This window comes from Sminthopsis crassicaudata, chromosome 3, assembly GCF_048593235.1.
Source record: "Sminthopsis crassicaudata isolate SCR6 chromosome 3, ASM4859323v1, whole genome shotgun sequence".
In the NCBI taxonomy this organism is placed as follows: Eukaryota; Metazoa; Chordata; class Mammalia; order Dasyuromorphia; family Dasyuridae; genus Sminthopsis; species Sminthopsis crassicaudata.
This window is the reverse complement of record NC_133619.1, coordinates 403,491,929-403,518,826: the sequence shown is the minus strand read 5'-3', so window position 1 is coordinate 403,518,826 and position 26,898 is coordinate 403,491,929. Positions and strand designations below refer to the sequence as shown.

At 34.3% G+C, this 26,898-nt stretch overlaps 1 protein-coding gene across 2 annotated transcripts in view; it reads left to right on the top strand.

Moving 5' to 3' along the window:
* The window catches only part of LOC141562710 (aldehyde oxidase 3-like), a 97,039-nt gene that overhangs the window by 20,752 nt on the left and 49,389 nt on the right, over nt 1–26,898 (top strand). For both annotated transcript variants that reach the window (XM_074302742.1, XM_074302745.1), the window contains exons 10-21: nt 3,356–3,500; nt 4,068–4,163; nt 8,139–8,290; nt 8,777–8,870; nt 17,535–17,644; nt 19,149–19,333; nt 20,863–21,025; nt 21,409–21,498; nt 23,018–23,187; nt 24,309–24,423; nt 24,591–24,713; nt 25,626–25,722. In XM_074302742.1, coding sequence (XP_074158843.1) covers nt 3,356–3,500; nt 4,068–4,163; nt 8,139–8,290; nt 8,777–8,870; nt 17,535–17,644; nt 19,149–19,333; nt 20,863–21,025; nt 21,409–21,498; nt 23,018–23,187; nt 24,309–24,423; nt 24,591–24,713; nt 25,626–25,722 — 1,540 coding nt within the window. The remainder of the gene's footprint in view (nt 1–3,355; nt 3,501–4,067; nt 4,164–8,138; nt 8,291–8,776; nt 8,871–17,534; nt 17,645–19,148; nt 19,334–20,862; nt 21,026–21,408; nt 21,499–23,017; nt 23,188–24,308; nt 24,424–24,590; nt 24,714–25,625; nt 25,723–26,898) is intronic.

The window sequence follows — 26,898 nt, the reverse complement described above, 5'->3', positions numbered from 1 at the left end:
CCTGTTTGGTCCCTAGTTCTTCCTCAATTTCTCAGATCAAAATTAATATTTTAAAAGTCACTTTGTTCAGTACGTTGGATAAAATGACATAATCAGATGTGCCCCTGACATAAAACCTAGAAGGATAAATTTTGTGGGTGAGACAGCTAGGATTTAAAAATGGTTTTGATTAGTTAGAATTTTTTGCTAAATCTAATAAGAAAGACTAGCAGCTAAATGGCTTATTGCAGCTAAGTGGCTCAGTGGATAGAAAACCTGAGTTCAAATTTGACCTCAGACACATACTAGCTATATGACCCTGAACCAATCACTTAAGTTTTCCTTAAGCCCCTGGAAAAGAAAATGGCAAACTACACCAGTATCTTTGTCAAGAAAACTTCAAGGATTGTATGATCCATGCAGGGGTTCTCAAACTACGGCCCACAGGCCAGATGTGGCCCACTGAGGACGTTTATGTGACCCAATGGGTTATGGCAAATGGGCTGAGGGGCAGAGACAGAGTGTGAGTTTTTGTTTTTACTGTAGTCTGGCCCTCCCACAGTCTGAAGGACAGTGAACTGGCCCTCTATTTAAAAAGTTTGAGGACCACTGATCCATGGTCTCATGAAGAGTAAGACATGACTGAAAATAAGATAAAATTTAATAGGGAATACATAAATTATGGGCTAAAAAAATTAACTTCATAAGTAAAAACATGGTTAGATAGTTAATCTGGGAAAGGTTTGTGGGTTTTACTACACAGCCAACTCTATTTGAATTAGCAATGTGAAATGGTAGACAATGAGGCTCTGTGCATCCAGTACTAAGAATCTAATAGTCCCTCTGCTCTGCTAAGACCACACATATATTCGTGCTCAGTTTTAAGGAAGGACACTGATCTTGATCTTTCAAGAGAGGACCTGGATAATGAAGAATCCAGGACAGTAAAGGACTTCAAAGATCATCTGTTTGAAATGGAAGGAAATGAGGATATTTAGTTTATAAAAGAAAAGACTTAAGGAGACATGATAACTTTCCTCAAGTATTTGAGGAATTGTCAAGAGGGATGGAGTCTGGTCTCACGGGACCAATATGTGAGAATGTAAAGAGTTTCAGAAAACATTGAGGCTTGAAATAAAATTTTTCTGACAGTTAATTGTGATTTCCTTTCTCCTCAAAGTCTTCAAGAAAAACTTGGATGATCACTTTTTGGATATGTTGCTGAAGGGATTCTTGTTCAGCCTTGGATTAGTCCTTTGAACTCTCTCTTCCAACTCTCACTTCACACATTTACTCTAAAAAATGTTTCCTGAATTTGTCATTTGCAGGCTTTATCAAAAGCCTTAAGCTATTAAAGCTTTCAAACTACACTCTTTTGGAAACCCCCCCCCCCAAAAAAAAAGGGTGATCTTGAGCAGACCCTATCACCATTCCAGTCTTCAATCTCTTCATGTATCAAATAAAGTGCTTGAAGAAGATTATTTCCAAAGTCTGTATAATTTCTTAGAATTCTAGACTTGGAAGGGATCTTGGTGGTCATTTGGTCCATGCCATAATTGGAAAAGAACCCTTATAATAACATAATTGAAAAATTGATCATCTAATTTTATTTTTAAAGACTTCTAGTAGAGAGGAACCGCTTACCTTTCCAAAATAGCCTGTTACAATTTTGGACAATGGTAAATGTTAAGAAGTATTTCCCCAGAAGCAGCTTAGTACAGTGGAAAGAGCACTGGGTTTGGTATCAGAACTTGGATTCAAATGATCCTATCTATTACCTTGAACAAGTCAGTTAGCTTTATGAGGTCTCAAATTTCCTCATATGTAAAATGAGATTGGACAAGCAGGATAAGCTGACCTTTGTGGAGCTTTCAACTCTGCCTTTATAATCTTTGATCAATATATCACATCTAAATATGACTATGAAACCTTCCACTCATTGTTTCTAAGTCGTCCCTGGACCCACAGCTAACAAGTCTAATCCCTCTTCACGTAACCAAAAAATGTTTGAGTTAGAAGGTATCTCGCTGGATGTTTAGTCCAACCCTCAAACAGAATCTCTGGTCTAAACTATTTGAAAAGAGATCACCCTAACTCTGCTTGATAATGCAGGAAAGCCCATTACTTCCCAAGGTTACATTCATGGTAACTCTTTATATCTTTGAAGACAGTTCAGTGTCTTCCTGAGGACATGTAGGTGCCTTATGGACAGAGTTCTGGATAATGCTGTTACCCTGGGTAAATCATTTAATTACAGCTTTAGTTTTCTCAACTATAAAATTGGAATAATAATATCACTTTCCTCAAAGAGCTATTGGGCATCTGCAGCTAAAGAGTAGGGCCTGGAGACAGAAAAACTTATCTTCCTCTTAGTAGCATAGTAGCTGTATAACCCTAGGCAAACCACTTAACATTATTTGTCTCAGTTTCCTCCGCTGTTAAAATAATTGGAGAAGGAAATGACACATCACTTTAGTATCTTCTTCAGGAAAACCTCCATACGGAGTCACAATCAGAAATGACCAAATAACAACAAAATAAAAAGTTGTGAATATAGCATATCAAGTGCTTTGCAATCCTGAAAACACTGTGCAAATGTTGTTATTGCTATTAATGTGTAATAGGCCAAATTTACACCGTTCTTATGAGCCTGTTTCAACATTTTGTGACATACTGGCAAAATTTCTTGTTTTTCTACTAGAATGGAACTATTTAGTTTGAATTTTTGGTACACATTACCTTATTTTAAAAAAGAGGGCTCCCTTTGGAGTTTAACATGAATAGAATCTTAGGAACTTTAGAGGTCATATAGTTTGGCTCCCCTTTTGGCAGATGAAGAACTTAGAGAAATTAAATGTCTTGCCCAGAAGTTATACATTGAGTTAATAATAGAAACAGGTTTAGAAATCCTGCATCTTCTCTGCCTGTTGAGTCAGTTTTTTATATGAAAGGAAAACACAGAGTACACAGTGCCATGAACCCTTAGTTAAGGACTTGGAACATAAAAAATCAAGCACATGTCCTCCACACATAGCTAAAAGACTTGTTTACATTTCTATCATTATTTGTAACCCAAGCAATTTGTAAGTTGGAAATATGGCCTGAAATATTTCATCCTGAGATAATATTTTATTCATCTCTTTTCAAATAAGATTTAATTAAAATTTGCTTGGTTTTTATACCATAGGAGATGGAAATGCATACACAGTAGCAAGTTGAATTATAAATTGATTACATACATTTTTTTGATCAGTTTTCTTAACTTCACATTCCAGAGTACATTCTTTTGATTTTTTATTTTGTTTGCAACCCTCAGCCAAATGTTTATCTTTCACCATTTTTCTGGGATTAATGGTTATTACTTTGTTACCTGTAGAGAATGGCAGAAGAGACAAGAAAGAAAACGCTGGTGTTCCAGAGTGAGAGGGTTACCTGGATTTCCCCTGCAACCCTAAGTGACCTTTTGGAGCTCAAATTGCAATACCCCCAAGCGCCTCTTGTCATGGGGAACACCTTTGTAGGTAAGTAGTTGAATTTTGCTTCATGTTCAAGATCACAATTTGACCCTGAGTTTCTGTCTTTATGAGACAAAAGCTAGCAGAAGAAGAGAGCATGTTAGCAAATCCAAAGTGAAAATATATTCCTGGTAACATCAATATCGGCCTGCCACAATAATAACACATAGCATAATAAATATTTAATATTTATTCTAAAAGGGTATTATGTGTCCTACAGACCTAGCCCTGAAATGTTTCCATTTTCTACAGTTAGCATTCTTATACTTTTGAACATCATAAACAATGAAAATATCCCCAGACTTAATGAGTTCCTTTAGAGCAGGAATTGTGCCTTATTTACTTTGTTCCTTAGCATCTAGAATAGGGCCTTGCATAAGGATGCAAACAATAAAAGCTTGTTCAATTATTGTTTACACCTAATAAAAAGAATAGAGAACATCAGAACTTTCCATTTATTACAGTGTATTTTCCTTGTGACTGTTCCTTTTCTTGGCTATCGTGTCATTTCTAGAAAGATTCTTAACTTGCCTTCTTTTTATTAGCAACCTTTTTTTTTTTTTTATTTTTTAGGACCCAACATGAAATTCAAAGACGTCTATCATCCAGTTATTATCTCTCCCGCTAGAATTTTGGAACTGAATGTTGTGATGATTGATGCAAACCAAGGTATTTTTCCACTTAAATTAAGGCATTATGTTGGTGGTTTATGCTAAGAAAAGCAATGTGGATTTGAATAATTATGCAACACCAAGATTCATCTTGGCCAGACAGAACTGCATTTAAAAGCATCCCAGGTAGGAAACCATTCTCAAGAACTTCCAGGGAAAGATGTACAACCTGACTTTAGACAAAGTTCTATGTTCACATTTAACTTCATTCACATGAATATTTCTAACCATCTTCACCATCAGGAAAATTTTTGTATCTAACCTACTCTTCTTGTGCTATAGAATATGTTTTTCCTTCTGTTTTCAGCAAAGGTGAAATCAGTAGATCATCAACTAGATATCATTCACTATATACTAAAACATTGCCATTATCTCCTCATTATTTTTTTCTCCCATTTATACATTTTTATTTTATTGATTTGCTCTAGTTTCCTAGCATAAAACAAAAGGAAAAAGTAAATTTCATGAATTACTTCCCCATCCAGCATTTAATTTGCTGGAACAGTATTATTCTATGATTGTATGAGAATTCTAATATAATTAAAGTGGAAAAAGTGGGGAAATTATATTTAGCATTTATTATTTTATTTCATTCATAGAAAAATCTTCATCCTTCAGTTACTGAATGTTTCCACAATTACATATTGTCCTAGTAATTACTAAAATATCTGTTTTATAAGATCCAAAGAACAGAGTCCTTTCTTAACTAGTTTCAAATATCAAAGTACATCAGGGGTTCTTTTTAAAAATAGTCACTAATGCTGTACAACTTTCCAAAATTAAGGGATGTGCTCCCTCTAATGGAAAATTTTGTCATTTTTGTGATCTTAGAACTAATAATCATAAGGAACTCAGATAACTCCCAACTAATGAAAATAGTAACCTGGCTAATTCCATTTTCTTTGGAGACTCTAGTAAATGGTCATTATTGTTAAATGGATAATAAAAATGTATTAAAAAGTTCTGTTCAAAGAATATAATAGTATGTCTTTTGAGAACTAACATAAAACATCAGTGTAATATAGAGTTTATCTGCCTGGATCTCAGTTTCCTTATCTATAAAATAGGAGATTTGTATAAGATCAAGGATTCTTAAATTTTTTCTAGTCATGACCCTTTTTTGCCCAAGAAATTTTTATGTAACCCCATGTATTTAGGTTGATATAGATATCAATATATATTGATATTATATATCAATAGATATACAAATCAAACATTTACTGATAATAAATCATAATTTTGTGACCCTACATTTAGTTATTTGATCCCATAGAGTATCATAATATATAGTTTAAGAAGTTTTGACCTAAGACTCCTTCTAGGTACAGGAATCTGTAAATTCCAAGAACTTGCTGGAATTTCTAGGAAGAGAGTCTAATTTAACAGAATATTTTAGAAGGATCATAGTACCCAGGGGTTAAAAAGACAAAAACCAAAACCATCACTTACATTAAAGAGCATATGCCATACTTAGGGGAAATTAAAGTATTCATATAAATAAATATAAATATATATATAAATATATATATATATGTATATATATATATATATATATATATACACACAGTGTAAATACAAAGTAATTTTGGGAAGGGATAGTAGTAGTAGTAACATTTAAGATGTTAGGAAATCAGGAAAGGCTCCTGTAAGAGGCGATACCTGAATTAAAAAACCATCATTAACAATTTACTTATTTGAGGAATAAACGATAGAGGACCACTCCATGAGGATGGGGGGAGACAGATTCTAGAACAGTCAAGAAACCACCTGGGGAGACTTACAGGGCTGGTGATGATGGAGAATGGAGAAAGAGGAAAGTAGCTATTTCAGTGAATCAAAGGACTTTAAAGAACCACTGGCTTCCTTTAAAGCAGAGATTCTTAAATATTTTTGTGTTACAGAGTTCTTTAGTAAACTGGTAAAACTTATGGATCCCATCTTAGAATAATGCTTATTGTCTCATTAATGATTGAAGGAAATATTACATTTCACTTAGTAGTGAGTGAAAATAAAGATACATTGCGCCCTCCAAATTCAAAGTTAGAACCCTTTGTTCCAAGGATCAAAGGATCCCTAAAATCTGTCTACTCACTCCAGATTACAAAGCTTTGCTCTACAGTCAGCATTAAAGTTATAATATTGCTTTTCTAGTTATAGCTTTTTCTAAATTGCTATATTTTGTTCATCCTGACTGTTCTCCACAGTATTTCAATGCTTTCTTTATGGCTGCTTGCAATATTTTCTCTTTGATCTGGGAGCTCTATAACATATGTTATACATGTACAATCGTGTTAAATACATTTTCTATTTTTTCATGTAAAAGAAGAAAATAGAAAAACAATGAGAAAAATAAAAAAGATCAATGTGAAAACGTTATGGTTTGATCTCTATTCAGACTCAATAGTTCTTTCTATGATGTAGATTAACATTTTCCATGATGAGTCTTTTGGAATTATGTTGGGCCATTTTATTCCTGAGAAGAGTGAAATCTGTTATAGTTGATCTTTGTACAATGTAGCTATTAGTGTGTATAATGTTCTCTTGGTTCTACTCACTTCATTCAGCATCAGTTCATGTAAGTCTTTCCGTTTTTTTCTGAAATCTACCTGCTCATCTACTCTTGATTTTTATTTTGAACATTATTTTTTAGCTCTTCCAGGAATTCTTGTTGGGCTTGTGTCCAATTCATATTTTCCCCCCACTCCATTCTAGAATTTGATTTGAGGTGCTATTTTAAAGTTGTTTGGAAAAGAATGTTGGGAGAGCTTGGCTAAGTGTTTTTCTCTATTCTACCATCTTGGCTCTGCCTTCAGAAGATCAAGGCAAGGATTTTTAATCTTGTTTTCAATCATGGATAGGTATCTTTGACAGTATGGCAAAAACTATGGGTCCCTTCTCAGAATAATGTATTTCAATGAATGAAATAAAATAAATAGTATAACAAAGGAAACATTATATTGAAGTATTCTTATCACAATCCATTAAAATAGATTTCAAGTTAAGAAGTACTCTTTTAGGGATCAAATGAGATAATAGGGAAACATGTTGCAAACCTTAAAATGCCTATAGTGTCAGCTGTGGTTATTATTGCAGTGACTATTATGGGATCAGGCACATACAGCTCTTTAGCTATTCAAACAATACTATATAAATATAAGCTATTAATTTCTTCTAAAATTGGATTTCACCATAGGGCTACCAACACTGTTTTCAATGGTGATATGGATTATGTTGCCTTTTTATTATTCCTCCACCAGATGGGGAAATTATGCACCAGCTTATAATATGACTATGAGAGGGGAAAACAAATGGCAACAGAAAGACTAGTGTACAGCTGACTGGTCAGGCTTACTTAAAGCCCTCTATCACCTTTCACTTGTTAACTCTGTTAATAAATGACAAAAGAATCACAGAGGTTTTGCATCCACTATTAACTCTAAATTACCAAAGAACTCCGGTTAAAAGCAAAAAGCTTTTTCTAATTCTATTGAGGGAGTGAAATTAGACACATGTATCAGGGCCTCCATAAGTAGGAGACCTGAGGCTATATAAAGAATCAAACAGTGTAGTGTAGAAATAGTGGTTAGGAATAATAGTAACCATGAGGCAAGGTTGTCTAGTAATAAAAAGTTCATTTATAGTAAGGCTTCAAGTCCAGGCCTGTTGGTACTTGTCTTGGGATTATCAATTCTGTGATTTAAGTACAGCAAAATTCATCCAGAGAGCAAAGGATAGTTGTTATGTCAAGCTCAGGGCATAACTTGCATGCTGGTCCTTAGCTCTGTAAAACAGAGTGGGTAAAAAAAAAAGAGTTGGTCTTATATCCTAACACCTTCCACTCCATGTTACCACCATGCCCTGACCCCTCCACATGGAACTCTATATGGAACTCTAAGCTACACAATGTCTCTCTCCATCATGTTTATAATCAGAAGTCATTCACATTTTGCTAATTGAATTAATTTGTTTTTAGGGCTGACCATAGGTGCTGGCTGCAGTCTGGCCAAGGTAAAAGAAATTCTAACTGAAATGGTTTTAAGGCTCCCAGAGGAAAAGACTCAAACTTATCGAGCTCTCTTGAAACATTTGAGAACTTTGGCTGGCCAGCAGATCAGGAACATGGCCGTAAGTATTCTGATCCAGAGGTCAGAAAATAGATAATTTAATCAAAGAAGAATGGATCATAAAATGATTCCATTTCTTCATAAACTTATTCATTTGTGTTTTTCATGTGGGCTGGAAGAATTTGTCCACATAATTTTAGCCTCATGTTTAGTCCCAGAATAAATTTGTCATAGGCAATATTGTTCTTTGAAGTCCTTCTGAGTTAGAAGTAATAGTTAACTAATTACACTAATTTCATGCTTACTCTTTCTATTTTTGTAGGCAAAGAAAAGGGATGAATTGATCCCTGACTTGTTTTAGTTCCTTAACACTAAGAAAATCTCAGATCTACATCCACATTTCTAATTTGATATTTAGGTTAAGTTAAATAGAAATTGCAGTTTTCTGAAAATTAATGTTATTTACCACCTATATTTATTTCAGCTTTTATGAAAATAGAATAATCATAAAAGTAACCAAAGTTGTAAAATAATCTTATTTTTCCAGTCCTTAGGAGGACACATTGTAAGTCGGCTGCCAACATCTGATCTCAATCCTGTTTTGGGTGTAGGCAATTGTGTACTCAACTTGGTATCAAAAGGTGAGAAATTAGGCTCCACTGAAAATGCTGGTGTTTGTTATATAATGGTATGTAACCTTGTGTCATAAACTTGTGTGATGTAAAAGGCATAGCATGTATTTGTTTTTTTCCCTCAATCGCCTGGCTCATTGGTTCTGTTAGGGAAATCTTTTTTTTTTTTTTTTTTTTTTAATTTTTTTTATTATATATATATATATATATATATATTTTATAATATTATCCCTTGTATTCATTTTTCCAAATTACCCCCCCTCCCTTATTCCCTCCCCCCGACGACAGGCAATACCATACATTTTACATGTGTTACAATATAGTCTAAGTACAATACATGTGTGTGAATATCATTTTCTTGTTGCACAATAAACATTAGAATCCGAAGGTACATGCAACCTGGGCAGACAGATATTAGTGCTAACAATTTACATTCCCCTCCCAGTGTTTCTTCTCTGGGTGTATCTACCTCTGTCCATCATTGATCAACTGGAAGTGAGTTGGATCTTCTTTATGTTGAAGATTTCCACTTCCATCAGAATACATCCTCATACAGTATCGTTGTTGAAGTATACAGTGATCTTCTGGTTCTGCTCATTTCACTCAGCATCAGTTGATTTAAGTCTCTCCAACCCTCTCTGTATTCCTCCTGCTGGTCATTTCTTACTGAGCAATAATATTCCATAACTTTCATATACCACAATTTACCCAACCATTCTCCAACTGATGGACATCCATTCATCTTCCAGTTTCTAGCTACAACAAAAAGAGCTGCCACAAACATTTTGGCACATATATGTCTCTTTCCGCTCTTTAGTATTTCTTTGGGATATAATCCCAGTAGTAGCGCTGCTGGGTCAAAGGGTAAGCACAGTTTGATAACTTTTTGGGCATAATTCCAGATTGCTCTCCAGAATGGCTGGATTCTTTCACAACTCCACCAGCAATGTATTAGTGTCCCAATTTCCCCACATCCCCTCCAACATTTGTCATTATTTGTTCCTGTCATCTTAGCCAATCTGACAGGTGTGTAGTGGTATCTCAGAGTGGTCTTAATTTGCATTTCTCTGATCAGTAGTGATTTGGAACACTCTTTCATGTGAGTGGATATAGTTTCAATTTCTTCCTCTGAGAATTGTCTGTTCATATCCTTTGACCATTTATCAATTGGAGAATGGTTTGGTTTCTTATAAATTATGGTCAGTTCTCTATATATTTTGGAAATGAGACCTTTGTCAGAACCTTTGTTTTTAAAAATATTTTCCCAATTTGTTACTTCCCTTCTAATCTTGTTTGCATTAGTATTATTTGTACAGAAACTTTTTAGTTTGATGTAATCAAAATCTTCTATTTTGTGATCAATAATGATCTCTAGTTCTCCTCTGGTCATAAATTCCTTCCTCCTCCACAAGTCTGAGAGGTAGATTATCCTCTGTTCCTCTAATCTATTTATTATCTCCCTCTTTATGCCTAAATCATGGACCCATTTTGATCTTATCTTGGTATATGGTGTTAAGTGTGGATCCATATCTAATTTCTGCCATACTAATTTCCAGTTTTCCCAACAGTTTTTTCCGAATAATGAATTTTTATCCCTAATGTTGGAATCTTTGGGTTTGTCAAAGATTAGATTGCTATAGATGTACCCTTTTTTGTCCTTTGTATCTAATCTGTTCCACTGATCTACCGGTCTATTTCTTAGCCAATACCAAATGGTTTTGGTGACTGCTGCTATATAATATAGCTTTAGATCAGGTACACTTAGACCACCTTCCTCTGAGTTTTTTTTCATTAGTTCCCTTGCAATTCTTGACCTTTTATTCTTCCATATGAATTTTGTTGTTATTTTTTCTAGGTCATTGAAATAGTTTCTTGGGAGTCTGATTGGTATAGCACTAAATAAATAGATTAGTTTGGGGAGTATTGTCATCTTTATTATATTCGCTCGGCCTATCCAAGAGCACTGAATGTCTTTCCAATTATTTAAATCTGATTTTATTTTTGTGGCAAGTGTTTTGTAATTTTTCTCATATAATTCCTGACTTTTCTTTGGTAGATGGATTCCCAAATATTTTATACTATCAACATTTGTTTGGAATGGAATTTCTCTTTGTATCTCTTGCTGTTGCATTTTGTTAGTGATATATAAAAATGCCGAGGATTTATGTGGATTTATTTTGTATCCTGCCACTTTGCTGAAATTTTGAATTATTTCTAGTAGCTTTTTAGCAGAGTCTTTGGGGTTCTCTAAGTATACCATCATGTCATCTGCAAAAAGTGATAGTTTAATTTCCTCATTTCCTACTCTAATTCCTTGAATCTCTTTCTCGGCTCTTATTGCCGAGGCTAGCGTTTCTAGTACTATATTGAATAGTAATGGTGATAGTGGGCAACCTTGTTTTACTCCTGATCTTACTGGGAAAGGTTGCAGTTTATTTCTATTGCATATTATGCTTACTGACGGTCTTAAATATATACTCCTGATTATTCTAAGGAATAATCCATTTATTCCTATACTCTCAAGAGTTTTTAGTAGGAATGGATGTTGGATTTTGTCAAATGCTTTTTCTGCATCTATTGAGATGATCATATGGTTCTTATTAATTTGATTATTAATATGGTCAATTATATTAATAGTTTTCCTAATATTAAACCAGCCCTGCATTCCTGGAATAAATCCTACTTGATCATAGTGTATTATCTTGGAGATGATTTTCTGAAGTCTTTTTGCTAATATGTTATTTAAGATTTTAGCATCAATATTCATTAAGGAGATTGGTCTATAATTTTCTTTCTCAGTTTTCGATCTACCAGGTTTAGGTATCAGTACCATGTCTGTGTCATAAAAGGAGTTTGGTAGGACTCCTTCATCCCCTATTTTTTCAAATAATTTATATAACATTGGGGCTAATTGTTCTTTAAATGTTTGGTAGAATTCACATGTGAATCCATCTGGCCCTGGGGATTTTTTCCTGGGGAGTTGATTAATAGCTTGTTCTATTTCTTTTTCTGAAATGGGACTATTTAAGCAATTTATCTCCTCCTCTGTTAATCTAGGGAGCCTATATTTTTGGAGGAAGTCATCCATTTCACTTAAGTTATCAAATTTATTGGCATAAAGTTGGGCAAAGTAACTCCTTATTATTTCTCTAATTTCCTCTTCATTGGTGGAAAGATCCCCCTTTTCATTTGTAAGACTATCAATTTGATTTTCCTCTTTCTTTTTTTTGATCAAATTTACCAAAGGTTTATCTATTTTATTGGCTTTTTCATAAAACCAACTCTTGGTTTTATTTATTAATTCAATAGTTTTTTTACTTTCAATTTTATTGATTTCTCCTTTTAATTTTTGTATTTCGAGTTTAATTTTTGGTTGGGGGTTTATAATTTGGTCTTTTTCTAGCCTTTTAAGTTGTAAGCCCAATTCGTTAATCTTCTCTTTCTCAATTTTCTTCAAATAAGCCTCTAAAGATATAAAATTTCCCCTTATTACCGCTTTAGCTGCATCCCAAAGATTTTGATATGATGTCTCATCATTATCATTATCTTGGGTGAAATTGTTAATTGTTTCTATAATGTGCTCTTTCACCCAGTCATTCTTTAAGATGAGATTATTCAGTTTCCAATTACTTTTTGGTCTATTTACCCCTAACTTTTTACTGAATGTAGCTTTTATTGCATTGTGATCTGAGAAGAAGGCATTTATTATTTCTGCCTTCCTACATTTAATTTTGAGATCTTTATGTCCTAGTATATGGTCAATTTTTGTATAGGATCCATGAACTGCTGAGAAGAAAGTATATTCCTTCCTATTGCCATTCAGTTTTCTCCAAAGGTCTATCATACCTAGTTTTTCTAATGTTCTATTTACTTTTTTAATTTCTTTCTTGTTTGTTTTGTGGTTTGATTTGTCTAAATCTGAGAGTGCAAGGTTGAGATCTCCCACTATTATAGTTTTACTGTCTATTTCTTCTTGCAGTTCTCTTAACTTTTCCTTTAGAAAGTTAGATGCTATACCACTTGGTGCATATATGTTTAGTATTGATATGGCTTCATTATTTATGCTACCTTTCAGCAGGATATAGTTTCCTTCCTTATCTTTTTTAACGAGATCTACTTCTGCTTTTGCTTGATCTGAGATAAGGATAGCTACCCCTGCTTTTTTGGCTTTACCTGAAGCATAATAGGCTCTGTTCCAACCTTTTACCTTTACTCTGTATGTATCTCCCTGCTTTAAGTGTGTTTCCTGTAGGCAACATATTGTAGGGTTCTGCTTTTTGATCCAATCTACTATCCGTCTCCGTTTGATGGGATCGTTCATCCCATTTACATTTACAGTTAAAATTACTAATTCTGTATTTCCTGCCATCGTATTATCCCCAGATTATGCTTTTTTCCCTTGACCCCCCTGATCCCCCTCCCCGATATTTAATTTACAGACCCCCCTTGTGACGCGCAACCCTCCTCTTTTTTTTTTTTTTTTTTTTTTTTTTTTAGGATCCCTCCCCCCTCCCTCCAAGTCCCTTCACTTATTCCCCTTTTCCTTTTCCCTTTTCCTCTCCCCCCTTTTAATGAGGTGAGAGAAAATTCTCTGAAAAACAAATATGTTAATTATTTACTCTTTGAGCCTCTTCTGATGAGAGTAAGATTCACACAATGATTCTCCCCCTCACTAAGTTCCCTCAGATATGGTGTATTTTCTATGTCTCTTCCTGGGATGTAGTTTCCCTCTTTTTATCACTCCTTCCCCTTTTTCTGAACCGACCTCCTTCCCTTTACTACACCCCCCTTTTTTTCTTTTATATCAGTAAAATCAAATTATCCTTGAGTATTTTTTATATACCCACAACAGAGTTACAGTTCTCAAGGGTTCTGTGTACCTTTTTCTGTTTCTCTTCAGTCTTGTGGATGTAGATCAAATTTTTTGTTTAAGTCTGGTTTTTTTCTTAGAAACATATAGAATTCCTCTGTTTCATTGAATGACCATCTTCTTCCGTGGAAAAAGATGCTAAACTTAGCTGGGTAGTTCATTCTTGGTTGCAGTCCTTGATCTTTTGCCTTACGGAATATCAGGTTCCAGGCCCTTCTATCTTTTAATGTGGAGGCAGCCAGATCTTGGGTGACCCTTATTGTGGCACCTTGGTATTTAAATTGTTTTTTTCTAGCTGCTTGCAGGATTTTCTCCTTTGTGTGGTAATTCTGCAGCTTAGCCACAATATTCCGTGGTGTTCTTTTTTTAGGGTCTATTTCAGAAGGAGTTCGATGAATTCTTTCCACATCTACTTTCCCTTCTGTTTCTATTATCTCTGGACAGTTCTCTTTGATAATTTCCTGTAAAATAGAATCTAGGCTCTTTTTTTGGTCATAGTTTTCTGGAAGTCCAATAATCCGCAGATTATCTCTTCTAGATCTATTTTCCAGGTCTATAGATTTTCCCAGTAAGTATTTGACGTTGTTCTCCAGCTTCTCATTTTTTTTGTTTTGTTTGACTGATTCTTGGGTTCTCTGTGAATCATTCATTTCTATTTGTTCCATCCTGACTTTTAAGGAGTTATTTTCTTCTTTCACAGTTTTTAGTTCTTTTTGTAAATGCCCAATTTCGTTTTTAAATGAATTATTTTGCTCTATTGAATTTTTTTCCATTTCCCTAATTTTTTTTTTGAGAATTATTTTCTTTTTCCAATTCAGAAATTCTATTTTCTTGAGACTTTTTTATCTTTTCCAATTCAGAAATCCTACTTTCCTGTGTTTTTTTAACCTTTTCTAATTCACTAATTTTGTTTCCCTGCATCTCCTGTGAATTCTTTATTTTTTCCAACTCCAATTTCAGGACGTTGTTATTCTCTATCATAACTTCCCTTTCCTTGCCCCATTTTTCTTCGATCTCCCTCAATTTCTTAAGAGCTTCTTCTAGGAGAGAGTTATGTGATGGGGGGCAGGAATCGTTCCCCTTTAGGTTGTTATCTTCTGAATCTTTGCTGTTAACTTCCTCGGGGTTGGGTACCCGCTCTTTCTCTGTATAGAAGGAATCTATAGTTTTTCTAGCTTTTTTGCTCATACTTAAAAAATCTTTTGGGGTCTGTCCCTGGGGTAGGAAATTATTTACTTCTTTACCAGCTTCCTCCCAGACCGGATGGATGCAGCGGCCCCTTCGCCCGCGCTAAGAGAGAGCTCTGGGAGAGAGTTCCCCACCCCCTCCCTGGAAGTGCCTCAGAGGTGATTAGCACTGCTGTGCTTTGAGGGCGTAGAATAGTGAAGACAGCAAGAAGCTCAGCCTATGTGTCCGGGTGGGGAGTGGATGTCTGCAGCAGGTGACGTGAGAAGCCCCTGCGCTCAAACTGGAAGTGTCTGCCAGAAACCTCGGTCCCTAGTTCAAAGGTTCCGCTTCTCTGGGACTTCCTGGAGCTGAGTTCCACTCCCTCCAGCTAAGCTAGGCAGTGTGTGTTGCCTTGGGCCGTATCCACCCACTTGTCAGTCTCTTAACTATTCTCAGGAGGTAGCTGAGGCCACACCCCCTGGTGCCGAGTCTGCCGAGTCACCCCCAGGGTGGGGGGGGGGGAAATCTAATCTGAGTTTTAAAATATTTTGGCTTTCTCTTCTGAACTGCTAAATAATTAGCAGAGAAGAGCTAACAGCCTGTGCCAGATTCCTTTACCTCAGTGGCTTCTCTGATCCCAGAGCCCCTCCCAGCGCAATGGGCGCAGTGTGCCCCTACCCCACCGTCTGTGCTGGTCTTTCTTATTCCTCCCCTGAGAACTGACCTTTCCTGTTGAAACTCCAGATTCTCTTCAGCTGGTAAGTCGTGCTTCCAGTCCTTGTGGTATCTATCAGTCCTGAGCTAATTTTGAGACTTAATTTATCTAATTGGTTGTGAGGGAGTGAGGACGTTCACTGAGTAGTGTTTCTTCTCTGCCATCTATCTCTGTTAGGGAAATCTAACAGAAAACATAGAATGTAAAATCTTTGAAGTAATATTTCATTTTTATTCTTCATAGACAATGATTTAAAAATTCCATTTGCTTGACTAAAAGTGTATTAAGGAAGCAACTCATAGTATTAAAATTTTATTTAAAAATTTATTAAGAACCCCTTGAAATTTTTAAATCATCAGGTAAGGGAGGGGATAGTTATCATTTCTCTTTCTCTCCAACAAATTTTTATAATATGATCAGAAAGCATCTTGTCTTCCCTAGTTTTTCAGAGCAGGCTGGGATAAATTTCTATAAAATTCTCCATTTAAGAAAATAAAAATAAAAACAAAAAACACAGGCTCCTTTATATGAAGATGAGGTCAAAAACAATATCTAAGGAAATTGGGATTGAGAGGTTACTAATTTGTCTAGGCTCATACAGCTAGTAAGAATCTATGTTAGGACTATACCATAGTATGTAAGGAAAGGGAAAAATAGATAAGGTAGGAAAGATAATATCTTGTTTTATAGATAATGAAACTGAGGCTCAGTTGGATTGAATAACTTGTCCACATTTTTAAAGAAACAATGGGAAAACAGCCTTGTGAGGTGATTAGAGATTATGTAGCTGCTGATTATTCAGTTTATGGACTAGGTAGTTTCCTTTGTTATTTTTGGAGGTCAACTTTGGAACTGTTCACTGCTTGTTTTCCTGCCACAAGAGGGCAGGAAAGCATAGAAAATGTTTTTTGTTTTGTTCTTTTTGGAAACAGTTAAATCAGCATGATTTCTTGGAGGCTTAGATTAAGCATCTGAAGTCAGATTTTGTTTCATAGTCACAAATTTATTTATATTCAGCCCTTACAAAAGATGCCATTGGCCATTATGTAGATGCAGATTGAGAGTGGAAGATATATCAGTTTGATGGATCATTTATTATAGGGAAAACAGGTCAAAGCTCAGAACCTGCAGAGAGTGGACTGGTAGGACCATTTTCAAAGAAAGAAAGGACAGAACTATCATAGAAGTAAAGCCTTTGATTAAAGTAAAGCTCCTATGCCATCCCCAAAGGATGAAAATTGCTGACCTCATAGTTGTATGCCTGTGAAACCTGGCATTATACCATGTGCCATACCATGGCATTTAAAAAATCATTTCCATTTGAATTATCTTAGGAAGATTGTGAAGAGCAGCTGGCTTGATGCCTGTGGTCTTTTCTTGAGTTACAGTGCCAAGCATTCAAACTTTATTGGCACATACCTCCAAAGGGCTGGCCACATTGATCAAATGGCAAAAGGTATGTTTGTCTAAAAGCCTATTTTACAGAGAGCTCACTCAAGACAGGCTTTCACATAGAGTCAGAAGAGGAGATACAAGGACACTATTAAGATCTCTTTGAAGAACTTTGATATCAGTTGTGAGACATGGGAGAACTGGCATAGGACCATCCCGCATGCCATGTCTACATAAAATAAATTTCAGTGCTCTATGAGTAGAACACAATTACAGTAGCTGGAGGGAAATGTGAAATGTAAAAATGTAAAGGCAAATCTACTCCAAATGTTCATATGGACTATTTGTGTCCAAACGCTGGTTGAGCCTTCTGAGTTCATATATAAAACACTCAGCCTTCCTTAGATATCTTTTTATTTCAAATGCATTTTTCTTTATAAGATTGATTGTATTTGTGGCATTATAAGAATGTAACTTGCTTTTTTATTTTGGTGAAAACTTTATAAGAGATTATTCTTTTGCTTTACAGAAGGAACCCAGCAACTTCCTTTAAATGATCATTTTCTTGCTGGGTCACCAAATGCAAAACTTACACCTGAACAGGTTTTAGTCTCTATTTTTATTCCTCTCTCTAAAAAGGTAAGAGATAATGATGATCCTCTGTTTTGTTTTTAGCAAAGTTATTGCTTTTAACCCTACACAACTTTAGGCTAATGGGATGGGGAAAGGGTGTTGAAAAATGCTAAATTTATAGCAAAACCCCCACAAATACTTAGTATATATTTTGCACATACAAACATGAATAATAATATTAATTTCAAATATTAACAATCACATATTAATCTTAGATTTGATCCTTTAGAAAATTTCATAACTTTTCCTGTCTTAAAATTTCATTAGTTCTGAAAAGATCATGATGCTTGGAATCATAGAATTTTAGAGCTTGAAGGCACCTTAGGGACCATCTAGTCAAGCTTTGTTTATTTGCATATGAGGAAGCAGGCTCAGAAACTCTTAGATAGAGGATATACTCATGATTATTTGACTATTTAGAAAAAGAGTCTAGACTTGAATCAATACCTCTATGGAGAAAATATTAAAGATAAAAATAAATTTAATTTTTTCCTATTTTGGTCATGGTGTTCTAAACAAACAAGAATGCCAGCAAATAACCAACTAAATTTTAAGTAATATGAAGGAAATTGCTAGTATGTGAAGGCCTTATTCATTTATTGATAAAATCTGAACAACAAAACTTAGATCTAAGTCCCTTTTTGCCTCTCAACAAGGTAACAGACTTTATGCTTCACAGGGGATCTTAAACTTTGATAGCTCTATAAGCTTGCTGTAATTCAGCTAGATGGCACCCTGGATCCACCATTAAGTTCCATTTCAAATTCAGACACTTCTTAGATGTGTGACACTGGGCAAATCATTTCACCTTGGGCTGTTTCAATTTCTTCATTTGTACAATGGGGACAATAATAGCACCTACTTTCCAGAATTGTGAAAATTAAATAATATAATCTTGGTAAAGCATTGTAAACTTTAACATGCTATTTAAGTACTAGCTATTATTATTATATTATATATAATAATCATCATTATTAACAAATACAGAAAGATTGCCATTACTGAAAAAAACAGGTATTACTGGTATCCTTCTTTCTTAAATCTATAGAATTAGATCTCAAACAAGATCTTAGTGATGCATTAGTATAGCTGACTCTTTTTTACAGATGAAGAAACTGAGGACCATAGAGGTTAAAGGACTTGGCTAATGTTACACAGGTAATTGGCAAGCCTAGGATTCAAATCCAAGTTCTGCCCTAGGTTGTGAATTCTCTTTCACTGTATTTAGCATGGACTAGGTACAAAATATTCACCAGATGCAATAGAAAAACCACGGAATCATAGAATTTTAAAGCTGGAAAAAATCCTAGAAATGATCTTGTCCAACCCCTTCATTTAAAGAAAAAAATAAATTTTAGATAAGTGAAGTGATTTATCTAGGATCACACAAAAAAGTATTAGAAATAGAATTGAAACCTAAGTCTATGGTTCTATAATTGCAAAAAATGGAGTGGGTTAATGTAGTAGAAGGAATACAGAAAAGAACTACATTCATGTTGTTTTTTTCCAGTGGGAGTTTGTGTCAGCTTTCCGACAGGCACAGAGTCAACAGAATGCCTTAGCAATTGTGAATTCTGGAATGAGAGTCCTTTTTAAGGATGGCACTAACATCATTAAGGACTTAAACGTTTTATATGGAGGAATTGGCTCTGCTACTGTCAGTGCAAACAAATCATGTCAGCAGCTCATAGGAAGGTACTGTATACATTCAATCAGTTTTTACTATGCTATATGCTACAGAGAATACAAGGATGAAGGGAGAGGACATTTACAAATTACTAGACTGACTAGAACGTATTAAGAGCATTAGGGACGTATGGATGAAACATTATGAAAATTCAGAGAAAGTTCTGCTGCATGGACCTGGGAAGGCTTCATGGAGAACACCATTTCAACCTTGGATGGAATCAGTTATAGAGAGCTTTGAGTACCAAGTAGGTTAAGTAGTTTGTCCATTATTTATTGATCCTGGAGAGCCAGTGTAGGTTTTTGAGGAAGTTCACATGACCAAGAATTGCTAGTTCTAAATAGTATTTTAGCAAAAGAGTACTTGTTGGATTGGAGGGGAGAGAGAACTTAATTAGTATTCAGGTTCATTTTATGTGAGTAATAAGTGAGAGTGCCCCTGACTATTATCCCTTATCCAATTCATGTCACATATACATTAGAATGAATGCATATTATATGGAAGCACCTACAAAATTGGCCTAAGAATAAAGTACTTGTTTTTAGATCAGGGATCTGTGATTTCACTGATGTGGGTAACTCACAATCAAAGCTGATTGTCTCATTTCCCCTTCTTAGTAAACAATATTCAGGAGTTGTGGTGGCATTCCAAAATTGTCACCTAATGACTACACTTTCAGCAAAAAGTCTATCTGAAGTTTCTGAAATGGTTCCATGTGCCAGCCCTAATTGAAAACTTTATATTATGTTTGAACCTGGAGAGTTCATATTTTATTGATATAGTTTTCAAAAGCACAAAGAAAGTTCCATGCCATGATGAAGCACTAGGCTGGATTGAAGCTAAACAGAAACAAAAATTTATGAATACAATTCATATGTATCATATCCCAGTTGCAGTACTGCACTATGGATATTGATGGAGGGCTTTCAATGATCCCAAGGTGCTTTCTGACCCAAGCCCCATCTTTTTTTTTAACACTAATATTCTTCTGATGGTGCAGTATGCTTGCAATTCACAGAACGCTATGATCTGAAAAGTAAAAATTATAGTTGATATAAATAACAATGAAAAATATATTGTGGACTTATGTAGATTATAGTATATTACCCATAATAATATATTTAAAATTATATGAAAGATGACATACGTGAAAATATATGATTAGAAAAGGAGATAAGCTGTTACAGAGCAAAAATAAAGGGACAAGAGATGTCCAGCCTTCAGAGGTATTCACAAAATATTAAAAATCCCCAGTATATTGGTTTGACCGTCTATGGGGACTTTGTAGGAAGATGTGGACATGCACACATTTATATTCATGGATAGATTACAGTTTATACTATTAGAGTGAAAACTTACATCATTAAGAACATAGATACATTTGACTGCAGAAGAATATGTTCTTATAATTTTTAACATATGAATACTTTCTTAACATTCTATTAAAGTAATTTAAAAATTTTAAATATATTTTCTTTTTCACAGTTGCTTTATATGTATTTTATTGGATTAAATTAGTATATTTTTTTAAATCTAGGACCTGGAATGAGGAGATATTAGATGAAGCCTGCAGGCTAATTCTAGATGAAGTGACAATCTCAAGCTCATCCTCTGGTGGAATGGTAGAATACAAAATAACTCTCATGATCAGTTTCTTCTTCAAATTCTACCTGGAAGTGATGCAGGAATTAAATATTAGGGTAATGTATTTCTGCTTGTGTGTCAAGCATTCATTTTTTAAGACTAAGATAGATATTTGATTACTGTAATCAAAATAATTTCTTATCAAAGAGCAGAGGTTTTATTTTATTTTTGATAATTTTTGTTTTACTCCTGATATATTGTTAAAATGTGAATGACATATAATTGTGTTTATAATTTCAAAACTAATTCTTAGCTGTATTTTAAAGCTATTTGCTACAGCAATAGAATCTTTTTGAGAAAAAGGTTCGGATAAGCATCAAAATCCTACTTGGGGTTAATCCAATATACATGTTTTCTCAATGAATTGGTGGCTAATTGACTTCAAAAATTACCAGATCTATTTTAAAGCAAGTAAGATATCCTTTTTCCCTCCCTCCAGAACCCTGGATATCCTGATGTCCCAAACAAATTTCAAAGTGTCCTAGAAGATTTTCCCTTAACCATACCCTGTGGGACACAGGCTTATGAGGTCAGTGGGTTTAATTTTTCTAGAAAAGTAAAATGGCAAGTTAAACACTGGAAATATTGTTCGTTATGATTTTGGAGTTTTGTTTCTTTTTTTTTAATGTATAATCCTTCAAAGAATTATGACAGTTCATTCCAGTAGGCCTGATAGATCATGCCTGATTTTAATTTAAAAAATTTATTGTCTCTAGATAGCAATTTAATTTAATCTCTGTAATTATGGTTCTCAATGGAGGAGATCAGCATGGACAACTGAAAAAGGAAGTGGTGGTAAGGAGTGGGGAGAGGGAAACAGGAAAGTTTTCATAAAGAAGGAAATACCTGGACAAATGAGGAAGGATGTGCATTTCAGGCACAGAGATCAACTTTAGGGAGGAAGCAGAAGGATCAAATACTATCATGAACTTAGAGGGGAATTTGTGAAGGGGAATAATGTGAAGCAAGGCTGGAAAGATAATGAAAGGTAAGGTGTGGAGAGCTTTAAGTATCAACCTATCAAGTTTACATTTTGATAATAGGAAGTTACTGAATATTTTTGAAAAAGGAAGTGATATAGTCAGACTCATGCCCGAAGATTATTTTGGCAGATAGATACATGAAGAGTGTATAGAAGAGAAAAAAGAATGGAAGCAGGAAGACCAACAAAGGTTATCACATGAGAGACAATATAAATTCAAAAAATTTTAATTTCACTAACATAAAATGGAATGGATATGAAGACCATAATTTGTTTGAGGAAAATTTGGGGATTCTAATTAACCTTAATCTCAAGATTAGCAACAGTGTGATGTGACACCAAAAAAAAAAAAAAAAAAAGCCCATGTAGTTTTAGGCTATGCTATATATTCATGTCCATAATGGAATAAGTAATAGTCCTGCTGAGCTCTGCCCTAGTAAGACCACATTTGGAGTACTGGGTTCAATTTTGGATTTTACCTTTTATTAAGAATAGTGATTCATTGGGGACTGTCCAGAGAGAATACTGTTAGGAAAGTACATTGAATTTAAATCATGATATTATATGGGTAGATTGAAAGAACTGGGGATGTTTATCTTAGAACAAAAGATTTAGGAGGAACCTGATAGTTGACTTCATGTTCTTGAAGGACTGTCATGTGGCAAAGGAAATGGTCTTGATCTTCTTGGAGTTGCAGAGTTTGGGGTATAGAGAGATAGATTTCATCTTGATCTCTAGAAAAGCTTCCTAAAAAATTAGAGTGGTTTATTTCAACAACCCATGTGTCAGCCATATTATAGAATATATTCTTGATCAAATATGGATTTGATTAGATAACCACTCATATCCCTCCTAATTCAGAGATTCCTCAATACTGTAAAAACTTATTTGGGGAACAGTAATAAAAATGAGAAATATATCTTTCAGAGAACTGCTTATAACTGAAAGGCTTAAAAGATTTTTTTGTCTTTATTTTGTTTTGATTTTGTCTGAGAAGTATGAACTTTTATCTACATGCTACAAAATTTTAAACTTTGTGGTTTGGGTTTTTTGTTTTTAAACATAGTGTATAGACTCCCAGAAGTCACCCCAAGATCCTGTTGGCCATCCAGTTATGCATCAGTCGGGTATTAAACATGCCACTGGGGAAGCCATATTTTGTGATGACATGCCTGCTATAGATGAAGAACTCTTCCTAGCTGTAGTAACCAGTACAAGGCCTCATGCAAAAATCATGTGAGTTAAATATAGGAAGTATTAGAAACCACCTACTGTTGACAGACATAATTTCATATTCAACTATCATTGGAGTTTTATGTTCATTTAAATTGAACTGCTTTATATTGAAAAACAGGCCTGGGATGTTGCTTAATAAAAAGACATGTTGTAAGAAAAACATTTAATAAATGTTTGTTTAATTAAATTCTTATTTTATTGTTCTGGGGTTACAAAGATAAATTAACACATAATTTCCATTTCCCTCAAATCCAATATGAGAAAATGAAACATTTAAATAAATAAATATAATGGCGATTAGAAAAAAGTTGAAGGTAAAGGATATGTCAAAGAGAGTGGCTTTTGAGGTTCAAAGATGGAGGGTTTTTTGTTTTTGTTTTTGTTTTTTTTGCTGAGGCAATTGGGGTTAAGTGACTTGCCTAGGGTCACACAGTCAGGATATGTTGAGTGTCTAAGGCCAAATTTGAACTCAGGTCCTCCTGACTTCAGGACTGGTGTTCTAGCCACTGTGCCACTTAGATGCCCTGGAGGGATTATTTTTAATTAATTAGTTAATTAATTAATTAAAGAGTTTGTGGCATTAAGTAAGACCTTATGGAGGAGGTGACACCTAAGGTCAATTAGCCTTGAGGAAGAGGACAGGTATCATCAGAGAGAGTGGATGAAAATATACAGCCATGTAAAGCAAAGGAAGAGAAGCAAGCCCCTCTTTAAATGGGGAATTATTAGTTTAAAACTTTTTAAAGAGGGATGGAATATTTCATATAATCACCTTAGCTTCTTGGGTTATCAGCCTGTTTCTCTAAATAAACATTTACAATGCACATTTTCCTTGAATGTCAAAACTTAAATAACTTCTCTCAACTTATATCATGAGTATGAGAGCAATCAATTATTATGATCTATTTTTCCTTCTTTTTTAGCCCTCCCTAAAAGAAATCACGAAAATGTTTCGTGAAGTGAATGTTTTTTTCCCCTCTATAATTGTGTTTTCATATTGAATTCTCAGTATTGAATCAATCATTCACTGGTTATATGAGTGCATCTCTGGAATTCGTAATGGATAGAGGTTTTGTTCTACTTACTCCTCTGTATCACTAATGCTTAGGTTCTTTTCCCAGTTCTATTGATGCATCTGAGGCTCTTGCAATGCCTGGAGTAGTTGATATAATAACAGCTCAAGATGTTCCGGCTGAAAATGGTGATGAAGAAGAGAGGCTGTATGCCCAGGATGAGGTACTTTGCTTGTCATGGTTCATGTCTACAAGAACATTTCCAACGGATGCTTTGTTTTGTGTGTATTTCAGAACTGTAAACTAAGTATATTTTATCATGTCAGGAACTGAGTATAGTTATGAATACTCTGAAATTAGCCTAGCTTACATCGTTGGCTTGTTCTGCAGGTAATTTGTGCGGGACAGATTGTCTGTACTGTGGCAGCCGATTCATACTTTCATGCTAAGCAGGCAGCTAAAAAGGTGAACATTGTATATGAAGACATGGAGCCAGTGATTGTGACAATTAAGGTACTCTGCTTTCTACTATCTCAAGAGAATACTGAATCACTTAACCGTTTTTTAGTCCCTCTGTCAAGAATCATATTATCATTTGAATTTCATGATAATCTCTTTCTTGAAACATTCAAGTTTGTCATTTCCATTGTACTAATGAAACTACATAAAATATGACAATAACCATAACTGATATTTACATAACTTAAAGCCTTTCAAAATACACTACATGTGGATTTTTTTCCTTTGAAACTTGCAATAATCTTTTAAGATGCAATTATTATCCTCATTTGGGCATTGGTGGTCCATGGTGGACCTTGTCTGGTCTCAGAAGAAAGGTAATAGGGGAACAAAAAAGTTGTAAGAGATAGAACTGAGGATTAAAACCAGGAATCTCAACAAAGTTATAGGCAGTGGGGGAGAGGAAAGTCTGTGGTTTTTTTTAGCAGTTAATGTAAAGTTTTTAAGGTCACTATTTAAGGGGTCAATGAAAAGTTTCCAGCCTGGCTACTGTCTTCATTGTGCATCTGTGGATAACTGTTCAGTTATCCAGAGAAAATAATTTGGTCTCCTTCTATGCCATTTGTGTTAGATCCTCTCAGGAAAGAACAATAAATAGATTCACATTTAAAGAAGCTTGATATAAGTTTCATTTGTAGTCCTGAACACAAAATTCTGTCTTCTCACTCTGTGTGTGTGTGTGTGTGTGTGTGTGTGTGTGTGTGTGTATTTCTTATTCGAGAAAAAAAAATTAAGGAAGTAACTAAATATAATAAAAGGGGTCTTCACAATGACCCAAGCCTGTGAATATATTGTCTGTTGTGGTTTTATATGTTAGTGATAATGGGGCACATAAAAAGTCTGAAATATTGAAATGTGCCCCATTTTTGATTGTTTGCTTTTTTATACTTGTTTTTGTCTTCATAGGATGCAGTAAATCACAAGTCATTCATTGGATCAGAAAGAAAATTAGAACAAGGAAATATTAAGGAAGCATTTAAAACCGTTGATCAAATCATTGAAGGTACGTTTCTGTATCCCAGCAGGTCAGTATGATGGGAAGGATATTTTAATAAATGGCTCCTCTAGAACTTTCATGCAGTTTTTTCTTTCATAACATGACCAATATAAAAATGTGTTTGGTGTGGTTGCACATGTATAACCTATTTCAAATTGTTTGAAATGTCAGGGAAGTGGAGTGAAGAAGGAAGTAAAAGAATCTAGAACTTAAAATAATGTCAAAAAATGTTTTTAAATGCAATTGGGTAAATAAAATATTATTTTAAAAATAATTTCAATGCATTTAACTGTATTCTAATGAAAGGGAATAAGGATATAGATTATCCAAATTTTAAAAATTTTAAATTAAATTAAATTAATTTAATTTATTTAAATTTTAAAAATGTTTAATGCAATGCGCCAGATAACAGATACCTACATGATGAACCTGGTTTAAACTGGAACTTTAGTCACACCCCCAAAAGAACCTGAACTCAAGAATGCACACTGAAACCTTCCGAATCCAATTCTTCCTTTGCAACAACAACAACAAAATTCGGTTCTGCACATATATATTGTATCTAGGATATACTATAACATATTAAATATGTAAGGGAATGCCTGCCATCTAGGGGAAGGGGTGGAGGGAAGGAGGGGAAAATTCGGAGTACAAGGGATAATGTTGTAAAAAATTACCTATGCATATGTACTGTCAAAAATGTTATAATTATAAAATTAATAAAAAAAAGAATGCACACTGAAAAGTTTCTTCTAGCTTTATTCAGTTAGGTATAGCTGGATATATCTATTTCTAGAGTATAGGAAAGATATAAAAGTTGGATTTTCATTATCAATAACTTGACAAGTATTTTTCAACTATCTTACTGTTTAATAAAACCATTTCTAGGTTCCCGATTTTTAAATTCAATTTTATTTTTGAGTACCCATCATTTTTTCATTTTATGTTTATTAAATCATTATTTTTCTTATTTTATTTTTAAGATAAACATATTTCACAGTACCTCATAGTATTAAGCATCAACATAATTGAGTTGGATTGGTGTAAAATTGTTGGATGATTGTATATGTAAAAGACTTTGTAAACCTTAAGCATTATATAATTATAAGCCATCATTATTTTGAATTATTATAATTATTGTAGGCTTAGAGACAATATAGCACAGTGGAAAGGAGTCAGGAT